The 21,911-nt window shown below is 39.4% G+C and overlaps 1 protein-coding gene across 1 annotated transcript in view; it reads left to right on the forward strand.

Moving 5' to 3' along the window:
* Window positions 1-21,911, forward strand: part of LOC119899362 (zeta-sarcoglycan) — a 422,063-nt gene that overhangs the window by 339,512 nt on the left and 60,640 nt on the right. The window contains exon 5 of the mRNA XM_038713897.1: window positions 19,377-19,499. Coding sequence (XP_038569825.1) covers window positions 19,377-19,499 — 123 coding nt within the window. The remainder of the gene's footprint in view (window positions 1-19,376; window positions 19,500-21,911) is intronic.

A 21,911-nucleotide genomic window follows, 5' to 3' on the forward strand; every position in this document is an offset into this window, starting at 1 on the left:
CTCAAAGCTAGCAATATCACTAATTGTGTTAATGGTGACCGTAGTTGTTTGGTTGTATTTTGGGCTTTCCATGGGAATGTGTAGTATCTTTTCATCGGCACCTTCTACCATTTCATCTTCCCTCCATCCCACAGCCATGACTCCAGAGATCAGGTTGATTAATGTAGATGACAAACTGCACTCGTTTATCTCTCCCTCTGTCTCTTTCTCTCCTCCCATACTATATTAATGACTGTAATCAACTCTAAATAAATAGTTTGTGTCCCTCAGTGCATGAATCTCACCCTCCCACCTGTGGCAAATTCAAAAGTTGAATTTGAAAAGTGCCTCGCAATGCAGTTTTTTTCCATTCTTCCCAGTATTTCCCTCTCTTCCCTTTGAAATATTTTTCCTCATTTATCTTTGTCTGTTTCTTTTGAGAGAAACCTTGAAGAGATTAAAAGTGTGCTGTGGCCCAGCAGAGGGCCTGTCTTTCACTTTGACTGGTAGAAGCACAGCGATGTGGTGACCATCTTGTTTCCTGCTGTTGCATCATGACAATGTTGCATGCTGTTTACTTTCAAAGGGCCAAAATAATACAGTAGCTTTCTCTTTTGCCCCCTTCTCTCCATCTTTTATTGTCTCTCTCCTCAAACAGTACGGTGTAGCCCTTCACTCTAAAAGTTACAGTGGCTCACTTTAAACTCCAGCCAACTATTTTTGCATCAAGCTGATTCAGAACTTGACCCACAACTGTGTGTAGTGTTTTTTGTGCATTAGAAAGGAGGGTTGTTGAGGTCCATTGTCCTCTTTTTTTAATGTCTGTGATGTGTGTCTTTTCACACACAGATTGATTAAACTTTATTATCTTCGCCAGGCAAAATAAAATAAGGACCTCATGGTTTGATTCACAATTTTTGAAAAACCTACTTTATTGACTGCCCTGTTTTATACCACCATTGACGGCTGACTCCTCACCTTCCCTAACCGGCTGGTAGGCAAGTACGTTAGTTACAACAGTTAAAGCTGGGGTAAGCAACGTTGGAGAAACTTACAAGAGGCAGCTAGATTTTGAAAATATATGACCAAAGAAATTCCGCCCCCTCCATCCAAAGCCACTCCCCCAAAACACATTTTCCAATGTGCAGTGAGTGCACAAGCAGATTACACGCAGGTAGGTAGGCCAGTCACACAAATCACAAATTAAATGATTGTTACAGTCCTGCGACAGCCAAAGATACCGGATAGTTTTCATTTCAGTATGTTACTTATTGATTGCTGTCTGGGTGTGAAGAGAATTTAAACAAATATAGCAAAAACTGCTTCTAAAATAAATTGCCATCCTCAGCTTTAAGTTACGTATGTTACATAAATTAAATATGTTATGTAAGTTAAATTTATACATTTCTACAGTATGAAATATGTATTGACTTTTGGTTTCACACGGGACATAAACAGAAGTCTCCTGGCTGAAGGTTCTGTGTTTGTTTCACCCATCCATCCACCCAGCCTCTGTCCCTACACAGACTTTGTCTCTTATCTGCACAATATAAGTCAGTGGAGGGTAAATGATGTAAAATGACACAAAAAGCCATTGTGATAACACTCGAAATGACTTAAGACATCGGTTTGTTATTCATACGCCATTTGGTGAGGGCACTCTTCTAGTTTTGAAGCTAGTGTTGTTATTGTATTGGATTACATCATATTTATGTGTATCCCTATTTACAAATACAATTATAATGCAATTCAGTACAACACCACTACTAACTACAGCCTGATTCAACACTTGTCAGGGTCAACACAACTGAACAAGTTTCATTAGCCCCTTTTCCACTTTACAGTACCAGCTCAACTCGCCTCGACTCACCTTTGTTTGGTCTTCCATTACGGAAAAGTTGTACCTGTACCTACTTCCAGGTACTGTTTTTTTGTATCACCTCTGTCGAGGTTCCAAGCGAGCTGAGGCTAAAATGTGACATGAAAACATGGCAGACTACTGATTGGTCAGAGAGAATCGTCACTATTCACTGCATCATCATTGAGTGCACCAGACAGAGGCCAGCAACAGAAAGTTTTATATTTTACAGTTTTCATATGTAATTTCATTACTAAATCCACTTCTGAGAAGTTTTGAGGTGATAATTCAACTGTGTAGATTTCGAATATTGACAGTTTTACGAGAAGGCTGATGGCTGAACAAAAATGTGCTTGAAAGTTTTCGGAGTTGAGGAGCTCCGCAAGTGGCGGCGGGGGAAGCCTGCGACATTCTGAGTTATGTTGAAACGTTTTAACTTAAATAAAGAGAAAGCTGTGTGTGTCGCATTGATCATTACGTTGTGGCAGTTGTGTGTGGCATCGCTATGACCAGCTACACTGAAGGGTACTATCTCTGGGTACTATCTGCAATGGAAAACGGAGCATGGCCAAACCGAGTCGAGTCGAGTCGAGCTTGTACTGGTAATGGAAAAGCACCAATTGAGGTTGGGATTATTGCAAGGCTGCTGTACTGTTCTGTCAATACATGGGTAACTTACAGCATAAGCTTTAACAAAAGGCCAGTTTGAAAACTTCTAAAAATATAAATGTCAACATACTTATTTAAGGAAGAACACAATGTCAAAAAAAGTAATGTCAACGTACAATTAAAAGCAGACATTTTCTGACACTTTAACAGAGAAAGAGATAATGTAATGCACTACTCAGCTGAATAGCAATAACACTCAATTACAACTTTACTGACAATAAATGCCAGCAAAGACACTCTGAGGGAACTGCAGTATGGCTCATCAAGCATTTATGAAAGATTGTCTTACAACAAGTATTTTTAGGAGTGCAGGGCAGCTGCTTAGTGTATATGAAGTATATTGCATGTTTTGTCATGTTTTGTGCAGTGATAATTAATTAAATAAACTGTTGGTAGCACATCATGGTAGTCTTGTGGTCAAGAAGAATGTCCCTAGTTCACTTCCATCCAGGGTCATTATTGCATGTCATACCTTTCTGTTACCTGTCCATCTAACCACACAAGTGCAATGTTTTAATAAAATGTGATGTGTCTGAAAATGCATTTTGAAGTTAACAGCAAATGAATTATCGTGCTTTATCAACCACCCAGAACAGGTTTTGTATTATATTTTTTCCTTATTTGCTCTATTTTCGATGTCTGCCCCCCCAAAAGTGTAGAAGCTAGTAGAGGAAAATCAAAGCTCTGGTACTAAACATGGCCTGCGTGGAGTCCATAAAAGTTGCTGACTGTTAATTGTTTGGAACATGTGAAGAAAAGAGAGAATGTTTCATAAGAGTGAATTGTGCATTTTGTACATTGCACATTAAATGTTTGCTTCTGAATGTTGTCTTTCCTGACATTGTCTATTTGTTTGCGATGGATTTTGTTCCAACTTCAGTTTCCTTGCCCAGAAAAACACTTGCCAAGGCTCACTTGCAAACATGGAACCAACTGCGTCCAATCAATTGCTCAGTGGGAGTGAAGAGGTATTAACCCCCCCCCCCCCCCAACACACACACACACACATTACACACACATTGCACAGATCCCCCCTTAAGAACATTTTTCCTCGCAGAACACACAAAAGAGCCCACTGAGCTTTTGAATATTCATTAAATTTGACATTCTAAACAGGAGGGGAACTGACAAGCATATCTGCCTGACTCACTCAACAGAATGCTCATCTTAATCCACTGATAAGTCTTGCCGTGTTTGAATAACTAATCAGGAAGTTTAGTGAGTGAAATCCAGTCAAAGTCAAGCCAAAATTATTCACCTGACACAGAAATGGATTTTGTGTTGTTTGAACATTTTAACTGTGGATATAGAACAAAAGCACTAAAATAGTTCACACTCTCCATGTTGTATTATAAAGCAATCACTATTTATATTTACTACTCTGTAAAATTATATCCAAGAAAGATGCAGCGTGGTCTCTTTTTCTCTCTCTCCATTCCTGAAATGTTGGCTTTAGTAGTTTTTTCTGCTTGCTCTGGTTCATTGCTCTTTGTTTGCATGACCATTAATAAACACATAGATATACACATACACAGTCTATAGTTTGCGTATATGAATAAGAAACATTCCTTGTGGTCACATCATTAACAAGTACAGTTAATTTAGTAAGTGTGTTTCTATGTGGACAGCACGGGTTGATGATCGTTAGAGCATAGCCAAAAGTGCGATTTACTTAGGGAGACCCATATAATCTAAGGGAGAGTTTGCTCCTAGTTGACAGATAGCAAAGTTTCTTTTTAAGGAAACAAACACAGACTTGTGCCTTCAGTCTTACAGCGTCTGACTTGGTGTCAGGAAACTTTCTAGTATGTGCATGAGTGTGCGTGTCAGAGCGAGAGAAGTCCCTAATAGTTTTATTTGTGCATGTTTGTGTGCTAGTGTGAATCTGTGGGCACAGACACCAAGGCACTTGCACACCATCTCTGAAAGCGGTAGCTGAGTGTCTTAAACAACCTATGCGTATAGCACTCAACACATGTTGCCATCTAACCCTTAGAAGCACATAGACACATATGCACATGTACATGCTATACTCATAAACTACTTACAGTTTTTCTTAGTCGCTTTGGTGCATTTCTCAGATCAGAATTGAAATTCTCAAAACTAATTGTTCAACCTCCACATCATTTTGTCACTTGTGCACATCATAAAAGCACTTTCTCATTGTTTTAAACAAATTGCAAATGACTTGACACACTGATGCAAATGATTATGTACAATTGTCTTCTGTTTCCTACATTATCAATTGCTTATGTCCTGCTGATCACAATGAATTATATCTGTTGAACAATCTTACCCCCCAAAACATCTAGGTATAAGTTCATTGCATTTGTCACTACATGCAAAATGGTTGAACACGTTATCAAAAAAGCAAAGTTAAAATACTTTATTCATATCCTTTGCCTACAAGTATATACTGTAGCTAAACGAAATGTTGTTTCTTAAGGACCATAAACAAAGTAAGAATAGACCACAACAACATCACAATAGCAACACTCATACCAATACTCAATACCAGTAAACAGTAACAATACACGGTGAGCAGTAATATATATGGATAGACGTTCTATACATGTCTATTAGAATTTTTTTGTAAATGTGTAAACCTGAATTGATGAAGATATCTGTTGTTATGTGGAAGAGAATCTGGGATACAAAAGACCAGAACGTCAGCCAAAGGGGTGTATCCCATGCAACAGTCCTGTCTCTTTCTTTTCTTCTTACAATGACATGCTCTGTCAACAAATTACAGTACGAACAGTAAAAGCATAGCTGTGATTCCTGTCCTCTCTCCTGCAATGTATAACTTTGTACTGGTGAAAGTGATATATGCCATACAAAAAAAGTGCAGCCTTGTGCATTTTCAATCATTGTCATCAAAATCTTAGCCAAAATGTACATCAGAAAATACTTACAGAGTACACTGTTATATTGACAAGATGGGTAAACATTTTGACTTGCTTGTTCATAAACAAGACACAAGGACTTGTCGTTCTGATGGCACTGACAAGTTCAATGACATAAAGATTTGCTTTTGAGAGATAGACTAAGGATTTTGAGCAAGTTATGGGCTTTTGCAGGTAATCCACTGTGTTGTGCCGTTTGTACTACCTGTTTCGAGAAATGCACTTACTGTTTTGGAAATGTTAAGGATGATTCGAGAAATGCACCAAAGTGACTGAGAAAAACGGTAATCATCCGTCTCTACTTGTCTTTTTGTAGGACAAGCAACACAGTGTGCATATCCAAAGACAACATGTTTATAGACATCAGTAGCTCACAAGCTGCATATTGGACTACTATTGGTCTCTATGAAGATGAAATAGATCATCATATATTAAAGGACAGGGTGTTGTCACAGGCACATATTTGTTAAGAGGCAAAGGTAAACTTTTAGGGACGCCCTTGCAAATTCTCTTATTGAATAAATAGTTTTATTCCAGCTATTATGATGGCTCCAGTTGTGCATTAGAGGTTGTAGAAGTACATTTGGTGATGTTCCTGCTAAAGACGCCAGAAGTCCCCCTAACCTTTTAGGCCAGATTGTGTAGCTGTTGAATGGATCTCACTGCAAGATTCCAGGCTGTACTTCAATTCATAATAGGTGAAAAGTGATTTAGCCAATGGCCAGACCTAGCCAAGCATTAAAAGCAGCAAGAGGACACTTAAAAACAGCTATAAAATCCACATTGAACCAGCGCAAGGACACTAAAGTTTGAGTTATATAACCTCATCTTTTACCTTAAAGCCTTAATGCTGCATTTAGCATATTGCCAGAATCTTGACCCAAGGAAAACTCTAGAGTGATTTAAATGAGACAAAATATGATTGACTTTCTCTACATAGCCAAAAGACAAAATCTGTCTAATTTTAGAAGTCTTTCTTGCCTGGATAATATATTAGCCTTATGAAAATATGCATGGCCAGGGATATATGCAAAAACTATTCAAGACCAGACACACACGTAGAGAACAAATAATTACATGAATGTCAAATATTGTTACACCGATTCCTGTGATCTCTCATCTCCAGGAGTGAGAGAGAAGGACCACCGAGGGAAAGAAAGGTGAGGTTGGTGGGGAGTCATAATCACAGAGCGCATTGAAGCTGATTTTAATTAAAAATTCATCTTGGCCTATTTGGGAAAATCAACCATGCATGCATTGTTTACTTGGCTTAGCCACACTCTTCCCTTGTACCTATCCCCCAGTCCTTTTACAATGTCTTCTTGCGTCATATCCCATCATTGCTGGAAGCCCTAATTTAAAGCTTTGAATTAAAAATCCAGGATAGCAAACCCATATAACTTTAATATGGCCTCAATGCTTTAATGTGCAGTAGTAAAAAGTTACACAGGGACCATTTTAATGTCCTCTTTACATTAATTACAGAGTACAAATTGTACAAACTCAAAATTCCATTCCATTGTATGTGAAAAGTTTAATAAATTATTTATTTTGTTTTTACCCTATTCAGAACTTTTGTTGCAAGAACAAGAGAAGGACCTATCTAAGGGGGCTTTCACACCAGTCTGCACCAAGGTCCGAACCAAAGTTCATGTTTTGATACATTTTGATAGATTCAGTTAGTTTTGGTTTTGTTTCACACTGCAATTCTGTGACCGCACTAAAGGACTTTACATGAAAGACTTGCATCCTGTCGTCATCATCTATGTGGACTGCGTCTCCCTATACTCTGACATTGATTGGTTTATTAAACAGTTCAGCGGGTATCTTTGACAAAAATGAATGAATAAAAAATGAACATATGCATATTTGCCTCTATATTATTATTATAGCATTAGTACCTGCAGCACCAACTATACTGAAGGCTAGTTCAAATTTGCAATTAAACGTCCTCGTTGTGCGAACATTATAACGTCGCCGACAGGACAGGAGGAGAAGACAGCAAGCAATCCTTCTGCACCTCCGTTTGAGGAGAGACCAAAGAGATGGGTGGCAGTGTGCTTCTAAAGTGGCCCTCTGTTTGAAAAGATGAGCTGTCACAGGATATTTATAATTGTGTCCTTATTTCAATGCATTTCTCTGTGGATTTGTTTGTTTCCAGTTTATACGCAAACACCAAACTTCCTGTAAATAGTCTGCTAGTCCGAACCATCCAAAAATTGCTTTCACACCAGAAACAAACCGAACCATGGTTCAGTTTGATCCGTACCGAAACTATCTCTTTACGTCAGACCAAATTACATCTGTTTGGTCTAGACTGTGGTCCGGGGGAGGTTTCACACCTGCAGTTTTGGTTCGGACCAAACTGAAAAGTCTGAAAGTCCGGACCAAACGAGATACAGGTGTGAAAGCCCCCTAACAGAGGCAAAGCTAATGACCATTACCTTAGGGAGCCATTCTTCTGGTGGGTAACACTGAGTTGGAGACATAAATTGGAAGCACTTTCTCCAGCCTCAGCATCCAAAGTGACATTGATGTGCCCTTAAACATTTAATAGAAACCTCTGTTGATCCAGTGGGGCTTTCACAGACCCAACAGTACAAGACTGTAATCGCTGCGTCCTTGCAGTACTTGTGTGTAGACCTTCCGTCTTTCACCACCACTGAACCAAACAATTATCGTTTTTACAGATCCAGCAGACACAAAGAGTTCATTTGAGGTCAGGTTTCTGGCCACTGTGTAAATGTCTAATATTCACTTCCATGCAAGCTCTGTTTTGGTTCCCTCCAATTTCTTCGGAATTATTCAGGCTTTTTAGCTGCTAAACGCTCCAGCAGCAAGTTGCTAACTCCACCTTTCTGCCATTTGATGCTGGGAAAGTAGCGTACAGTGGAGATCAGAGCTTTCACTAAAAACTGTTCTCTGGAAATGAGTTGATGGCATTAGTGAGACTAAATCAAAAAAGTTAAGTTGTGGGCTGTAAAACCGAAACTCTGAGCTGAAAGAAGATATAGAGGTCTGTAACGTTTACGACTATGAACGACCTCTTTTGCATTACACAGAGTCTGGCCCATTGTTACAGTTTTTCTCAGTCGCTTTGGTGCATTTCTCAGATCAGAATTGAAATTCTCAAAACTAATTGTTCAACCTCCACATCATTTTGTCACTTGTGCACATCATAAAAGCACTTTCTCATTGTTTTAAACAAATTGCAAATGAATTGACACACTGATGCAAATGATTATGTACAATTGTCTTCTGTTTCCTACATTATCAATTGCTTATGTCCTGCTGATCACAATGAATTATATCTGTTGAACAGTCTTACCCCCCAAAACATCTAGGCATAAGTTCATTTCATTTGTCACTACATGCAAAATGTTTGAACACGTTATCAAAAATCAAAGTTAAAATATCCTTTGCCTACAAGTATATAGCTAAATGAAATGTTGTTTCTTAAGGACCATAAACAAAGTAAGAATAGACCACAACATCACAATAGCAACACTCATACCAATACTCAATACCAGTAAACAGTAACAATACACAGTGAGCAGTAATATATATAGATAGACGTTCTATACATGTCTATTAGAATTTCTTTGTAAATGTGTAAACCTGAATTGATGAAGATATCTGTTGTGATGTGGAAGAGAATCTGGGATACAAAAGACCAGAACGTCAGCCAAAGGGGTGTATCCCATGCAACAGTCCTGTCTCTTTCTTTTCTTCTTACAATGACATGCTCTGTCAACAAATTACAGTACGAACAGTAAAAGCATAGCTGTGATTCCTGTCCTCTCTCCTGCAATGTATAACTTTGTACTGGTGAAAGTGATATATGCCATACAAAAAAAGTGCAGCCTTGTGCATTTTCAATCATTGTCATCAAAATCTTAGCCAAAATGTACATCAGAAAATACTTACAGAGTACACTGTTATATTGACAAGATGGCTAAACATTTTGACTTGCTTGTTCATAAACAAGGCACAAGGACTTGTCGTTCTGATGGCACTGACAAGTTCAATGACATAAAGATTTGCTTTTGAGAGATAGACTAAGGATTTTGAGCAAGTTATGGGCTTTTGCAGGTAATCCACTGTGTTGTGCCGTTTGTACTACCTGTTTCGAGAAATGCACTTACTGTTTTGCAAATGTTAAGGATGATTCGAGAAATGCACCAAAGCGACTGAGAAAAACTATAATGTACAAGTTAAAAAAGTAATAGAGCAGCTTTAAAGTAAACACTTTGCTCAAAGAAGAAGAAAACTTTGGAGACAGTAGTTTTCATACTGTGATACTGTGTGTGTGAAAGTGCAAATACACTTTGGTCTTATACCCATTTCAGATCACGGCAGGTTGTAGATATCACTTTTGCATTGACTTCTGACCAAATAAAGAAAAAGAGTCACCCCTTTTACTGTTGATGACCTTAAAATCATCAAATGTGTATTGAACTATATTAGCCAATGGGGGTTTAGTGTGAACCATGTTAACAAAATTAACCTGTCACTGCAGGCTGGTATGAATAGGCAAAAGTGAGTTGAGCATGCATTCATTATCCCAAATGAAATACAGTGTCAGTGTTTGAAGGTGGTAATAGACCAAACACAATGCTGTAGCCCCATGGTTAAAACATCAAAATGCCTGTGATGTCTGCAAGGCACCCTAATGGCTCAGCAGACTGAAATGCATGTTGAGATAAACTGACGCAGGACCTCAGTTACATGCACTGGATTGCAAAGCTTCTTTTTTTTACCAATTCTTTCTCAAGCACCTCTCTTCATCAGTACGGTATTCTAAACACTTTATTATTACTGAAGGATCCTGCTGAGGGCGGCCCTTGTGACAACAGAGGAGATCCTGTCAGAGTGTGATTATTTAAATCAGTGCATTAATTAATATGTGTGCCTAACGAGGAGTCCTGTTGTTGCTGGCGACAGCAGAATTACAAAGGTGTTATCAGTGGGAGAGACATTTGTTGGAGCAAATTAATTGACCAAAAGCACTTAATTTACACACAGTTAACATTAGCTACCTGCAGATTGTTAAGAAGATGAAACAAAAAAATCAGGTAGTTATTATTGGACAAACCACTCCTCATTTTATTGACAACTAAATGTATAAAATGTGTGCAATCATGGGAGACATGTAACGCAATGATGTTCTGTAATTTCTAAGTGTATTAATTTTATTAGTTTGCTTGATATACCATGCTTTTTATGCTTTATTCTTTCTACTGTCGCTGTCAGTCTTAACAGACATTCTGAACAAACATTTCAGACATGACTACAGCTATAATAAGCCTTTCTTCCATTTCGCAGTTTAGAGGATTAATGACTGACACATCAATTAGAACTAACCTTAAAAGAAGTTTGACTGGCAGTATAAAAAAACAAAGTGCCCACATTTACCGTTTAATTTTTAATTGCAACACCGCATCACTGTTCATTTGCATGAAGGAAAACTTCTCAGCAGAGATGTTTCCACTCTCTGTCAGTAATTTTCTCTAAGCAATCATTTGAAATAAATAACTTCTGGCCACCCTGTCTCACTTCATGAACATTGTTTTTCTCCCAGGTTCATTTCAATTTAGCGTTAAAGTCATACACATAATTATTATGCAATAACACATTACAGCCCCATTGCATAGAGAAGATTTCATAATACTCGAGCTAAAGACAAGATCATTTTGAGATAATCTTTCGTACCTTTGTATTATTTTGTGGAAAACCTGACATTTGTCTAGGTATTTAACAGGTAACATATTGTCTTCTGTAAACTTTTTGTATGATGCAACAACTCTTCTATAGAGTTTCACTTTATCTCCATCTCTCCCCTCAAACTTAAACCCTCTTTTTCTTTCTTTCATACCCCTCACCATACTTCATCCATGTCTAACTGTCACCCCCCCCCCCCCTCCCTCTCCTAAGTCTTTGCATGCATTTGTAACACACATACACACACCTTGCTTTAGGGTGAGCTTTTCACAACACTAATCTCGATTGCTTTTTCACACAGTCTGTGGTTGAGTAAGAGGCTTAAGGAGGGAGAGATAGACAGGATAAAGGCAGCAAGAGAGGGACGAGAAAAAGAACTAAATCCCAGATTGATGGCTGCTAATAAAGTTTGATTATTACTGACAAGGCACTCTGGGTTTCTAATTGACACTTGTAATAGCCTGGGAGCACAGACAGTGAAGGAAGGGGATAGTAGAGGGAGAGACATTCTTTTTTTCAGGCTCGGCAGGGTTGGAATAGTGGCACATCACACTCCAAATTACAAAATGGGGGAAATAAAGGGAAAACATAGGTGAACACAAGGAACAAAAGGCCAACTGCCACTGTGACCACTGTAGGTAATTTGACAAATCAGTAGATTTATCAACTTTTTAGACTTTAAATGACCTATATGCGGTGAGAATGGGCTCTTTTTGACCTATTGTTTTGCTTTTAATAGAAAAAAGTAACAAGACCAATGTTGACGTATATCTTCATGTGTGAGGACAACATGAAACATGGCTCCAGTGGGACGGTAGCATTGCACTGCATGTGCCGTATAAGAAGGCAGTTTGTTTGTTAAGATGTCTGTCAAAACATATCAGCTTGGTTTCAAGGTCTTCTGTGTTTTGGCTTCTTTTGTTTTCAGAGAAGTTGCACAGAGATAGAAGTAAATTCTTAAACAGGGGATAAACATTACACCAGCATAGATCATACATTTTCATACAAGTCTTTCCTGTAGGTTACCAAAGCACAGCCTTTCTCTGTGGACTAAACAATCAAATCAGTTTCAGTTGGAGTTCTTGAGGAAATGTAGCCTTGATGTGTTGGTTGCAGTGAGCATCTCCTCCAGTGCATGTAAATATTCTGAAGAAAACTGATTTAGGTTTAAAAGTAACCATGTTTTACTTTCCCTTAATTCAGTGGCATTTCTGTCCTTTTTTTCACTCTAAGTGTTGCACTTCTTAGAGCATGCACCTTTCACATTGTTCACCATGTGAATGGATGAATGTTTATTATGGTTACAAGGGAATTTCTGGAGTGAGTAATTCGCCATGAGGTAGATATGTTGACATTGTTCAAAGGGATTGTCTTCAGAATTTCTTAATTTGCTTCGCACACCCCATATTTCTCTTTTTATTATTGAAATTCTTCTGTGAAAGTAGTTTGGACAACAATTTCTGGAACACAGCTTGTTCTGTGGATCACCCAGACTAAGTGGGACATTGTTCCACAGACAATATTCCTATTTTTATATGATTACATATGATAACAGTGTGGATCATGCTAGTTGTCCCGCTACCTGTACTGACATTGCGCTGTCAGTACAGGTAGTGGGACAACAAGACACAACCTATGGGATTCAGAGTTCTAATCTCTGTCTAGGTGTTCAAGCTAAACCTTCATTCAATTCAATTCAATTTTATTTATATAGCGCCAAATCACAACAACAGTTATCTCACAGCGCTTTTCATAAAAGAGCAGGTTTAGACCGTACTCTATGATGCTATTTACAGAAGCCCAACAGTTCCCACCAAGAGCAAGCACTAGGCGACAGAGGCAAGGAAAAACTTCCTTTTAAGAGGCAGAAACCTCGAGCAGAACCATGGCTCAGGGTGGGCGGCCATCTGCCTCGACCGGTTGGGGGTGAAGGAGAGAGAGAGAGAGAGGGATGTAAGGAGAGAGAGAGGGATGTAAGGAGAGAGAGAGGGGAGGGAGGCAGCCTACACAATATACACACAGAGGTACAGACAGTGAAGGTGATGTTGCTATAGACTAAATGAAAAATGGTACAGATATTTATAATAGTGTTAATGGTAACAATCGTAATGTTAATGATTATAATAACAATAATAACAATAAGACTAGCAACAATAGTCGTTGCAGCAGAGGGTGTCGAGCAGGAACACGGGGGCAGCAGGTGACCCGCAACCACAGATCCAGACTCCACAGCTCCAGAGCCAGAAAACCTGCAGGAAGTGATAGGAGAGAGGAGAGAGACGAGAAAGCACAAGACTACCAGAAAGGGGAGAAGTTGTGTTAGTAACATGCAATAATGGGATGAGGTTGCATACAGAGGGAGAGAAAGTAGAGGAGAGAGGAGCTCAGTGCATCATGGGAAATCCCCCGGCAGTCTAGGCCTATAGCAGCATAACTAAGGGATGGTTCAGGACTACCTGAGCCAGCCCTAACTATAAGCTTTATCAAAGAGGAAAGTCTTAAGCTTACTCTTAAATGTGGAGATGGTGTCTGCCTCCTGAACCCAAACTGGAACCTGGTTCCACAGGAGAGGAGCTTGATAGCTGAACGCTCTGGCTCCTAGTCTACTTTTGGAGACTCTAGGAACCACAAGTAACCCTGCATTCTGGGAGCGCAGTGCTCTGGTGGGGTAGTAAGGTACTATGAGCTCTTTAAGATAAGATGGTGCCTGACCATTAAGAGCTTTGTAGGTAAGAAGAATGATTTTAAATTCTATTCTGGATTTTACTGGAAGCCAATGCAAAGAAGCTAAAACAGGAGAAATGTGATCTCTTTTCCTGGTTCCTGTCAGAACACGTGCTGCAGCATTCTGGATCAGCTGAAGAGTCTTAATGGACTTTTTCGAGCAGCCTGATAATAAGGAATTGCAGTAATCCAGCCTAGAAGTAACAAATGCATGGACTAGTTTTTCTGCATCATTTTTAGACAGGATGTTCCTGATTTTCGCAATATTACGTAGGTGAAAAAAGGTGGTCCTTGACATTTGCTTAATGTGAGACTTAAACGACATGTCCTGATCAAAGATAACTCCAAGATTCCTCACAGTGGTGCTGGAGGCCAGGGCGATGCCATCCAGGGAAACTATATCTTTAGATAATGCGTCACGGAGGTGCTTAGGCCCCAGAGCAATAACTTCAGTTTTATCTGAGTTTAACATGAGAAAATTACAGGTCATCCAGGTTTTAACATCCTGAAGGCATATTTGAAGTTTAGCTAACTGAGTAAATGAGTTTCATCTGGCTTGATCGATAGATATAACTGAGTATCATCTGCATATCAATGAAAGCTTATGGAATGTTTCCTGATAATATTGCCTAAAGGAAGCATATATAAAATGAAGAGGATTGGTCCGAGGACAGATCCTTGAGGAACTCCATGACTAACTTTGGCATGCATGGAGGACTCATCGTTAACATGTACAAACTGAAATCGATCTGATAAATAGGACTTAAACCAGCTTAGAGCGGTTCCTTTAATGCCAATGAAATATTCCAGTCTCTGCAATAGGATCTGATGGTCAATGGTATCAAATGCAGCACTAAGATCTAATAAAACCAGTACAGAGACAAGTCCTTTGTCTGATGCAATAAGGAGGTCGTTAGTAATTTTCACCAGTGCTGTCTCTGTGCTATGATGAGCTCTAAATCCTGACTGAAAATGCTCAAATAAACTATTGCTCTGTAGAAAGTCACACAGCTGTTTAGCAACTGCTTTCTCCAGAACCTTAGAGAGAAATGGAAGGTTAGATATAGGTCTATAGTTGGCTAAAACATCCGGATCAAGTTTGGGCTTTTTCAGAAGAGGTTTAATTACAGCTACTTTAAAGTACTGTGGTACATAGCCTGTTGATAAAGATAAATTGATCATATCTAGTATAGAGGTGCTGACTAAGGGTAAAACATCTTTAAGCAGCCTAGTCGGGATGGGGTCTAAGGTTGATGGTTTAGATGAAGAAATTATTATATGAAGCAAAACAGTCTAAACATGTATCTGGTTCTACAGCTGTTTCTAAGGTTCCTGAGTTAAGAGATAAGTCGGTGCCAGTTGAGGGCAGGTCTTGGTGAATTTTGTCTCTAATAGCTAGAATTTTATCATTAAAGAAGCTCATGAAATCGTAACTACTATGGGCAGCATCCCAGCTACCACCACTAGGGGCGTCTGATCACAGTGTGGTTCATCTTCGGCCTGTTTAAAAGAGGCTACTGGAGAGGGAGAAGCCTCAAAAAAAGGTCTGTCAAAGTGTGGAACAATAACAGCATTATGGCTCTGCAGGGGTGTTTTGACTGTACAGCATGGGATGTCTTTAAGAGCCCTGATATTAATGATCATGTTGTAGCAGTGTCTGATTATATTAACTTTTGTGTAGACTCTGTGATACCTACTAAGTCCTTTAAAGTATTTCCTAATGACAAGCCATGGGTGTCAAAAAAACTAAAGAATCTTATAATTCAAAAGAAAAAAGCTTATAGAAATCAGGATGAAACAGCGAGAAGGGACTCACAGAGGCAGATTAAACGACAAATACAGCTGGATAAGTACAGCTATAAACAAAAGATAGAGGCCACTCTGGCATCTGGTAATCCTAGAGAGACATGGCAAGGAATTAAAATTATGACCAATGTTCCACATAAGGGCAGGGGAAATTCTCCTCTGGTTTTGCAGAGTGAGGAACCTGATCTGGCTAACCAGCATAATACATTCTTTTGTCGTTTTGAGAGGGGCAATAGTACGGAAGCTGGGATACCCCTACCCCTCCCTCTCCTCCCCCTCTCATCTAACTTCACCATCAAGGAATCAGAAGTCCTCCAGCTTTTTAGGAAATGTAATTCTCGGAAAAGCTCAGGTCCAGATAACATATGTGGAAGGGTCATAAAACACTGTTCTGAACAGCTAGCACCAGTGTTCACTGACCTTTTTAGATCTTCTTTTAACCTTCACAAGGTCCCAACGCTGTGGAAAACATCCATAATTATACCAGTGCCAAAAACTCAGCGACCCACTGGACCAAATGATTTTCGACCAATTGCACTAACATCGCTGGTCATGAAGTGCTTCGAGCGTTTAGTAAAGAGGTACATTGTATCTGAAACTCAGCACCTCATGGACCCCTTGCAATTTGCCTATTAGGCCTCCAGGGGAGTTGAAGATGCCATTGGGACACTATTGCACTTATTGCACACTCACCTTGAGAAACCAAAGACCCATGCTAAGATTTTATTTGTGGACTTTTCCTCGGCTTTTAATACTATTCAGCCCAGTATTTTGGCGGATAGATTGGCCTCAGAATTTTCACTTGAACCTGGCTTGATCTTATGGATTGTTGATTTTCTTAGCTGTAGAATCCAGCAAGTCAGGGCAGGAACTTCTCTCTCTGATAAAATGTCTACTTGAACAGGCTCTCCTCAGGGATGTGTTTTATCTCATTTGTTGTTTATTTTATATACTAATTCTTGTACCAGCACTTTACCAAACAGGCACCTTATTAAGTATGCAGATGATACTGCCTTGTTAAGTCTACTATATGATGATGAGGAGGAGCACGGGCCAGTTCTTGACTATTTCTTAGAATGGTGTGAAAAGTCAAGCCTCCTTCTAAACACCACCAAAACAAAAGAAATGTTTATTGATTTTAGAATGATCCAATCATCAAATTCAACTTTTATCAACGGGGAGGCTATACAATCAGTCACAAATTATAAATATCTTGGCATTGTGATTGACCATAAGCTTAAATGGGATCTGTGGTCTGACCTCATCAGTACTAAGACACAACAAAGAATGTACTTCTTAAAGAAATTGTTATCCTTTAATGTTCACAACAAAATGCTTCAGATGTTTTATTCTTCTTTTATTGAAAGTGTGTTGGCCTTCTGCATCATCTGCTGGTTTGGTAATGCTACTGAGGCACAGAAGAAGTCTGTAAGGAAAACAGTAACAATGGCCAGTAAACTATTAGGGATCAAGTTACCAAGTGTGGAATGCATTTATAGGGAAAGGGTAAGGAACAAGGCAAAAACCATTGTGGGAGACAAGAGGCACCCCCTTGCCTCTTCATTCGAACTACTGCCTTCTGGGTGACGATATTGCCTCCCTCTATTTACCAAAAATAGATCAAAGTTTTCATTTGTGCCTCAAGCAATTAAGCTTTTAAATATGTAAGTTAATAGGTAGGATACTCAGCTGGTCTGGTATTGCCTAATCAAATAGGTAGTAAAAGTGCAGGGTATCGGGAAATATGTGTTAAGTGTATTAGTATGTGACTTTGTATATTTAAAGGTTCTCTTTTGGTGTATTTGTATGATGTATGTTGTATGATGTATGTTTGTAATGCTTACTTGATTGCCATGCAAACAAATTTCCTTACGGGGACAAATGTACTTACTTACTTACTTACTTGGCTCAATAGAGCTGTGACTCTCTGTCAGCCTGGCTACAGTGCTGAAAAGAAACTTTAGGTTGTTCCTATTTTCCTCTATTAATGACGAGTAGTACGCTGCTCTAGAATTACGGAGGGCCTTCCTATAAGTTTTAAGACTATCATGCCAAATTAAACGAGAATTTTCCACTTTGGTGGAACGCCAATTCCTCTCAAGTTTCTGCGATATTTGCTTTAATTTGCAAGTTTCAGTATTATACCATGGAGCTAACCGTCTTTGTTTTAGTATTTTCTTTTTTAGAGGGGCTACAGAGTCGAGTGTCATTTGCAGCGAGCCTGCAGCACTATCAACAAGGTGATCGATTTGGGAGGGACTGAAACTAGCATAGGAGTCCTCCGTTACTTTGTGACTAGATAATGTATTTAGAGCTGATGGAATCGCATCCTTAAATTTAGCTATAGCACTATCAGACAGACATCTTGTATAGAAATTTTTGCCCAATGGCGAGTAGATCAGCAATACAAACTCAAAAGTTATCAAACAGTGGTCGGACAAAGAGGGATTCTGTGGGAACACCACTAAATGTTCAATTTCAATACCATACACCAAAACAAGGTCGAGGGTGTGGTTAAAACAGTGAGTCGGTTCATGAACACTCTGAGAGAAGCCAATGGAATCTAACAGAGAGATAAACGCAGTACTAAAGCTGTCATTCTCAACATCCACATGAATATTAAAATCCCCTACAATAATAACTTTGTCCGTTTTAAGGACTAAAGTTGACAAAAACTCTGAAAATTCAGATAAGAATTCAGTATACGAGCCAGGTGCTCAGTACACTATAACGAAGAGAATTGGTCGCAGTGATTTCCAACTTGGGTGCGAAAGACTAAGAACAAGACTTTCAAATGAGTTATAGTTTGGTTTAGGTTTAGAGCTGATTAATAGGCTAGAGTCGAAGATAGCTGCAACTCCACCTCCTCGGCCTGTGCCTCGAGGAATGTGAGTATTAATATGACTGGGAGGGGTGGATTCATTTAGGCTAACATATTCTCCATCACCCAGCCAGGTTTCAGTAAGACAAAATAAATCAATATCATAATCTGATATTAGTTCATTTACTAGTACACCTTTAGAAGAGAGAGATCTGATGTTTAAGAGTCCACATTTAACTCTCCTATTCATTTGCACTATTGCTCTTGTGGTTTTAATTTTTATGAGGTTTTTATGCACAGCTCCTCTTCTGTTTACCTTTTTAAATAATTTCGATGGTCGGGGGACAGACACCGTCACTATAGGATTTTCACTAAGTAACTCCTGAAATGGAGGAGCAGAGAAGTGTGTTAGACTGTGACTCTGCGTAGGGTTTTGGGTGGGTAACTGCTGAAAAAGAAGGGCAGAGAAGTGTGTTAAACTTCGACTCTGCCTCCTGGTCTCAACTCTGGGTTGTCATGGATTTGGTCCACTAATAAACTTGGCCAGATTTCTAGAAATGAGAGCTGCTCCTTCCCAAGTGGGATGGATGCCGTCTCTCCGAATCAGACCAGGTCTTCCCCAGAAAGTCTGCCAATGATCAACAAAGCCCACATCATTTGCTGGACACCACCTCGACAACCAGCGGCGGAATGACGACATGCGGCTATACATGTCATCACTGGTCAGATTTGGCAGGGGTCCAGAGAAAACTACGGTGTCCATTCATGCACTAATGGTTCTGTAAGGAGCTTTGGATAAAAAAAATAATGGATTTTAAGTGTTGTGAAAGTTTTTCTGCTATAAATTTTAACCCAGTGCCCCTCTGTCTCTCTCTTTCTCTCTCTCTCTCAGGTTCAGAGATGGTAGAGGCTCAGTGTCAGAGGTTTGAGGTGAGGAGTACAGATGGTGAGAAAGTTCTGTTCTCTGCAGATGAAGAGGAGATCAGCATTGGCACTGAGAAACTTAGAGTCACAGGTAGGGATACCTCACATGCTGTACTTTCTTTTCTTTAAAGGTATCCTGTGGAGTTTATGATATCTTGTAGTACTGTGGAGGAGTTCTTCTATGAGTGGGTCCCTGTTTTGTTTGTGGATGTAAATAATGCAATAATTTTTATGTGGAATGAAAACCATTAAAAAGATTTGTTAGAGCTTAGCCCAACAAGGCACATTCAATATAAAGGTCCACATTATGCTAATTTTCAGGTTCATACTGTTATTTTGGGTGTATACTAGAATATTTTTACATGCTTTAATGTTCTAAAAGACATTATTTTTCTCATACTGTTCATTGCTTCAGCACCTCTATTCACCTTCTATCTGAACAGGTTGGAGGACCTAGGTTGCACAGCGCTGCTGAGCTGAATCAGTGTGTGGAAATAGGGCTGGAATTGCGAGACTAGGCCTCGCTGATTACTGTACAAAAACACAACTTTATAACTGGTTTTGGTGAAACTGGATCAGATTTTATGGAGAAGGGATTTTCTAATTTTCGCTGCGGTGTTCTCCACCTGCTCTGCCTCAACTTTCAGTGATTTATGGAGTTTGCCGATAGATGGATAGCTTTGCTTGTTGTTAGCAGTTACTTTAGCCGCCTACTACTACTTACAGTAGCTGCCGCTAGCTTGTTAGCTCTGGTCTAGCCATGCAGCTAGCCAACCTGTTAGCTGACTCTGCCCGGACTGGAAGCTTGGTGCTCAGGGGGGTGTAACGTTAGTACAGGAATTTTGGATTGCTGTTTTCAGCATAGCCAGCAGATAACAGCACCTACCATTAGCAGCAGCTAGTGGTTACTGTAGCATTAGCACCAAGTAAAGCTATCAGTGCATGAGGAAACTTCAAAAATCAAAAAATGTTGAGGCAGAGCAGCCGGTCGACATCAGAGGGAAAACCAAAAAAATATTTACCTTTACCGTCCAACATAACCGTAAAAGAACTTTCTACGAGACATACTGAACAACCTCCAGCTCTAGCTCTGCGAAGGAATGACCGCTTGGTGCTGTGTTGGACGGTGGGGCTGAGAGCAGTGTAGTCTGTATCTGTTCCGCGTGCTACTGCACTGAAGGGCTGGAGGAGGTTCTATACTGAAAGACTCAGCGGGGGAAAAAGAGAGAGGATAGGCATTGTGCAGTACAGATTTATATATATGTGTGTGTGTATATATATATATATATATATATATATATATATATATAGATAGATATATAGATATATATAGATATATATATATATATATATATATATATATGTATATATGTATATATATATATATGACATCATCATCACCACTTGTTGCTGTCTGAATTGTAATTAAAAGGGCAGTATAAATCGTATCACGACAAGAGTATCACGAAAAAGCTATAAATGGATGTAAATCATTCCACATACATAAAAAGTATAGATCGTTGTAGAGGTGGCAGTTTTGACAAACTCCCACTAATTTTTTTCTGCATTCACGAGGACGTGATGAAATTTTCATGATTTATGAAGGGGCAGATACAGTGGTGGACAAAGTAGGCTCAGAGTGATTTGTGAGTAACAATGTTACTTGAGGACGCACACAGCTTACAGCACATACACACGCTGTAAGCCGTTAAAGAGAGTGCTCGTGATGAGAGCAGCCAAACAAGACTCGGGTCAGCAAGCAGAGCAGTTTTTATTGAATTAAAAAAAGAAAGGTTAGAACAGCGAGAGAGATATAGTAGGAAAACAGAGAGACAAAGAAAGAGAAAAAGACAGAGAGGTCTTGAGATGAGGTTTTGAGAGGTCTGAGCAAAGGCAGGTGAGTATAATTGCAGAGGAAAAAAGGCAAAGTAATTCAAGTGAAATGAAAAGAAAAACTTAGAAATCACTAGGAAAATATAATATATGTTTTTTTGTCTTTCTCCTTTACTCGTTCTCTCGTTAAATGAGAGTGAGAAAATCGAACCGATGTGCTAGCAGGTAGGGTTAGCCTCCTTTGTGTTGCAACGCAATAGCAAACTGCAGCATATCATACACACACAAAATCAACATTTTGCATACAATAGCCACGGTTTTGTCAAAGCTTGTATATGTGACACCTGAGATGAGATCGGGTTGCACGCGCACACACACACACACACACACACACACACACACACACACACACACACACACCTGGGGAATTGGGCAGCTGGGGAGAGATGTTTATTACAGCAAAGACTGCATTGCTAATATAGAAGTTGCATGTAATTCTGCCGTTTAGAAGAATCAGCCAATTCAGGCCAGTGCCATGGATGCTAGTGAGGTATGATGTGTGAAAATATAACCCTGGTGTGAATTGTATTGGTTCCAATGTACTGGCTCTGCTTTGAAAACACTTCATGGGTATTGTGTACCAGGACAGGTGCCACCCTACAGGTTACGT

The sequence above is a fragment of the Micropterus salmoides genome, unplaced genomic scaffold, assembly GCF_014851395.1.
Source record: "Micropterus salmoides isolate LMB-PRFRI ecotype aquatic unplaced genomic scaffold, ASM1485139v1 Ms_hic_scaffold_12, whole genome shotgun sequence".
NCBI lineage: Eukaryota > Metazoa > Chordata > Actinopteri > Centrarchiformes > Centrarchidae > Micropterus > Micropterus salmoides.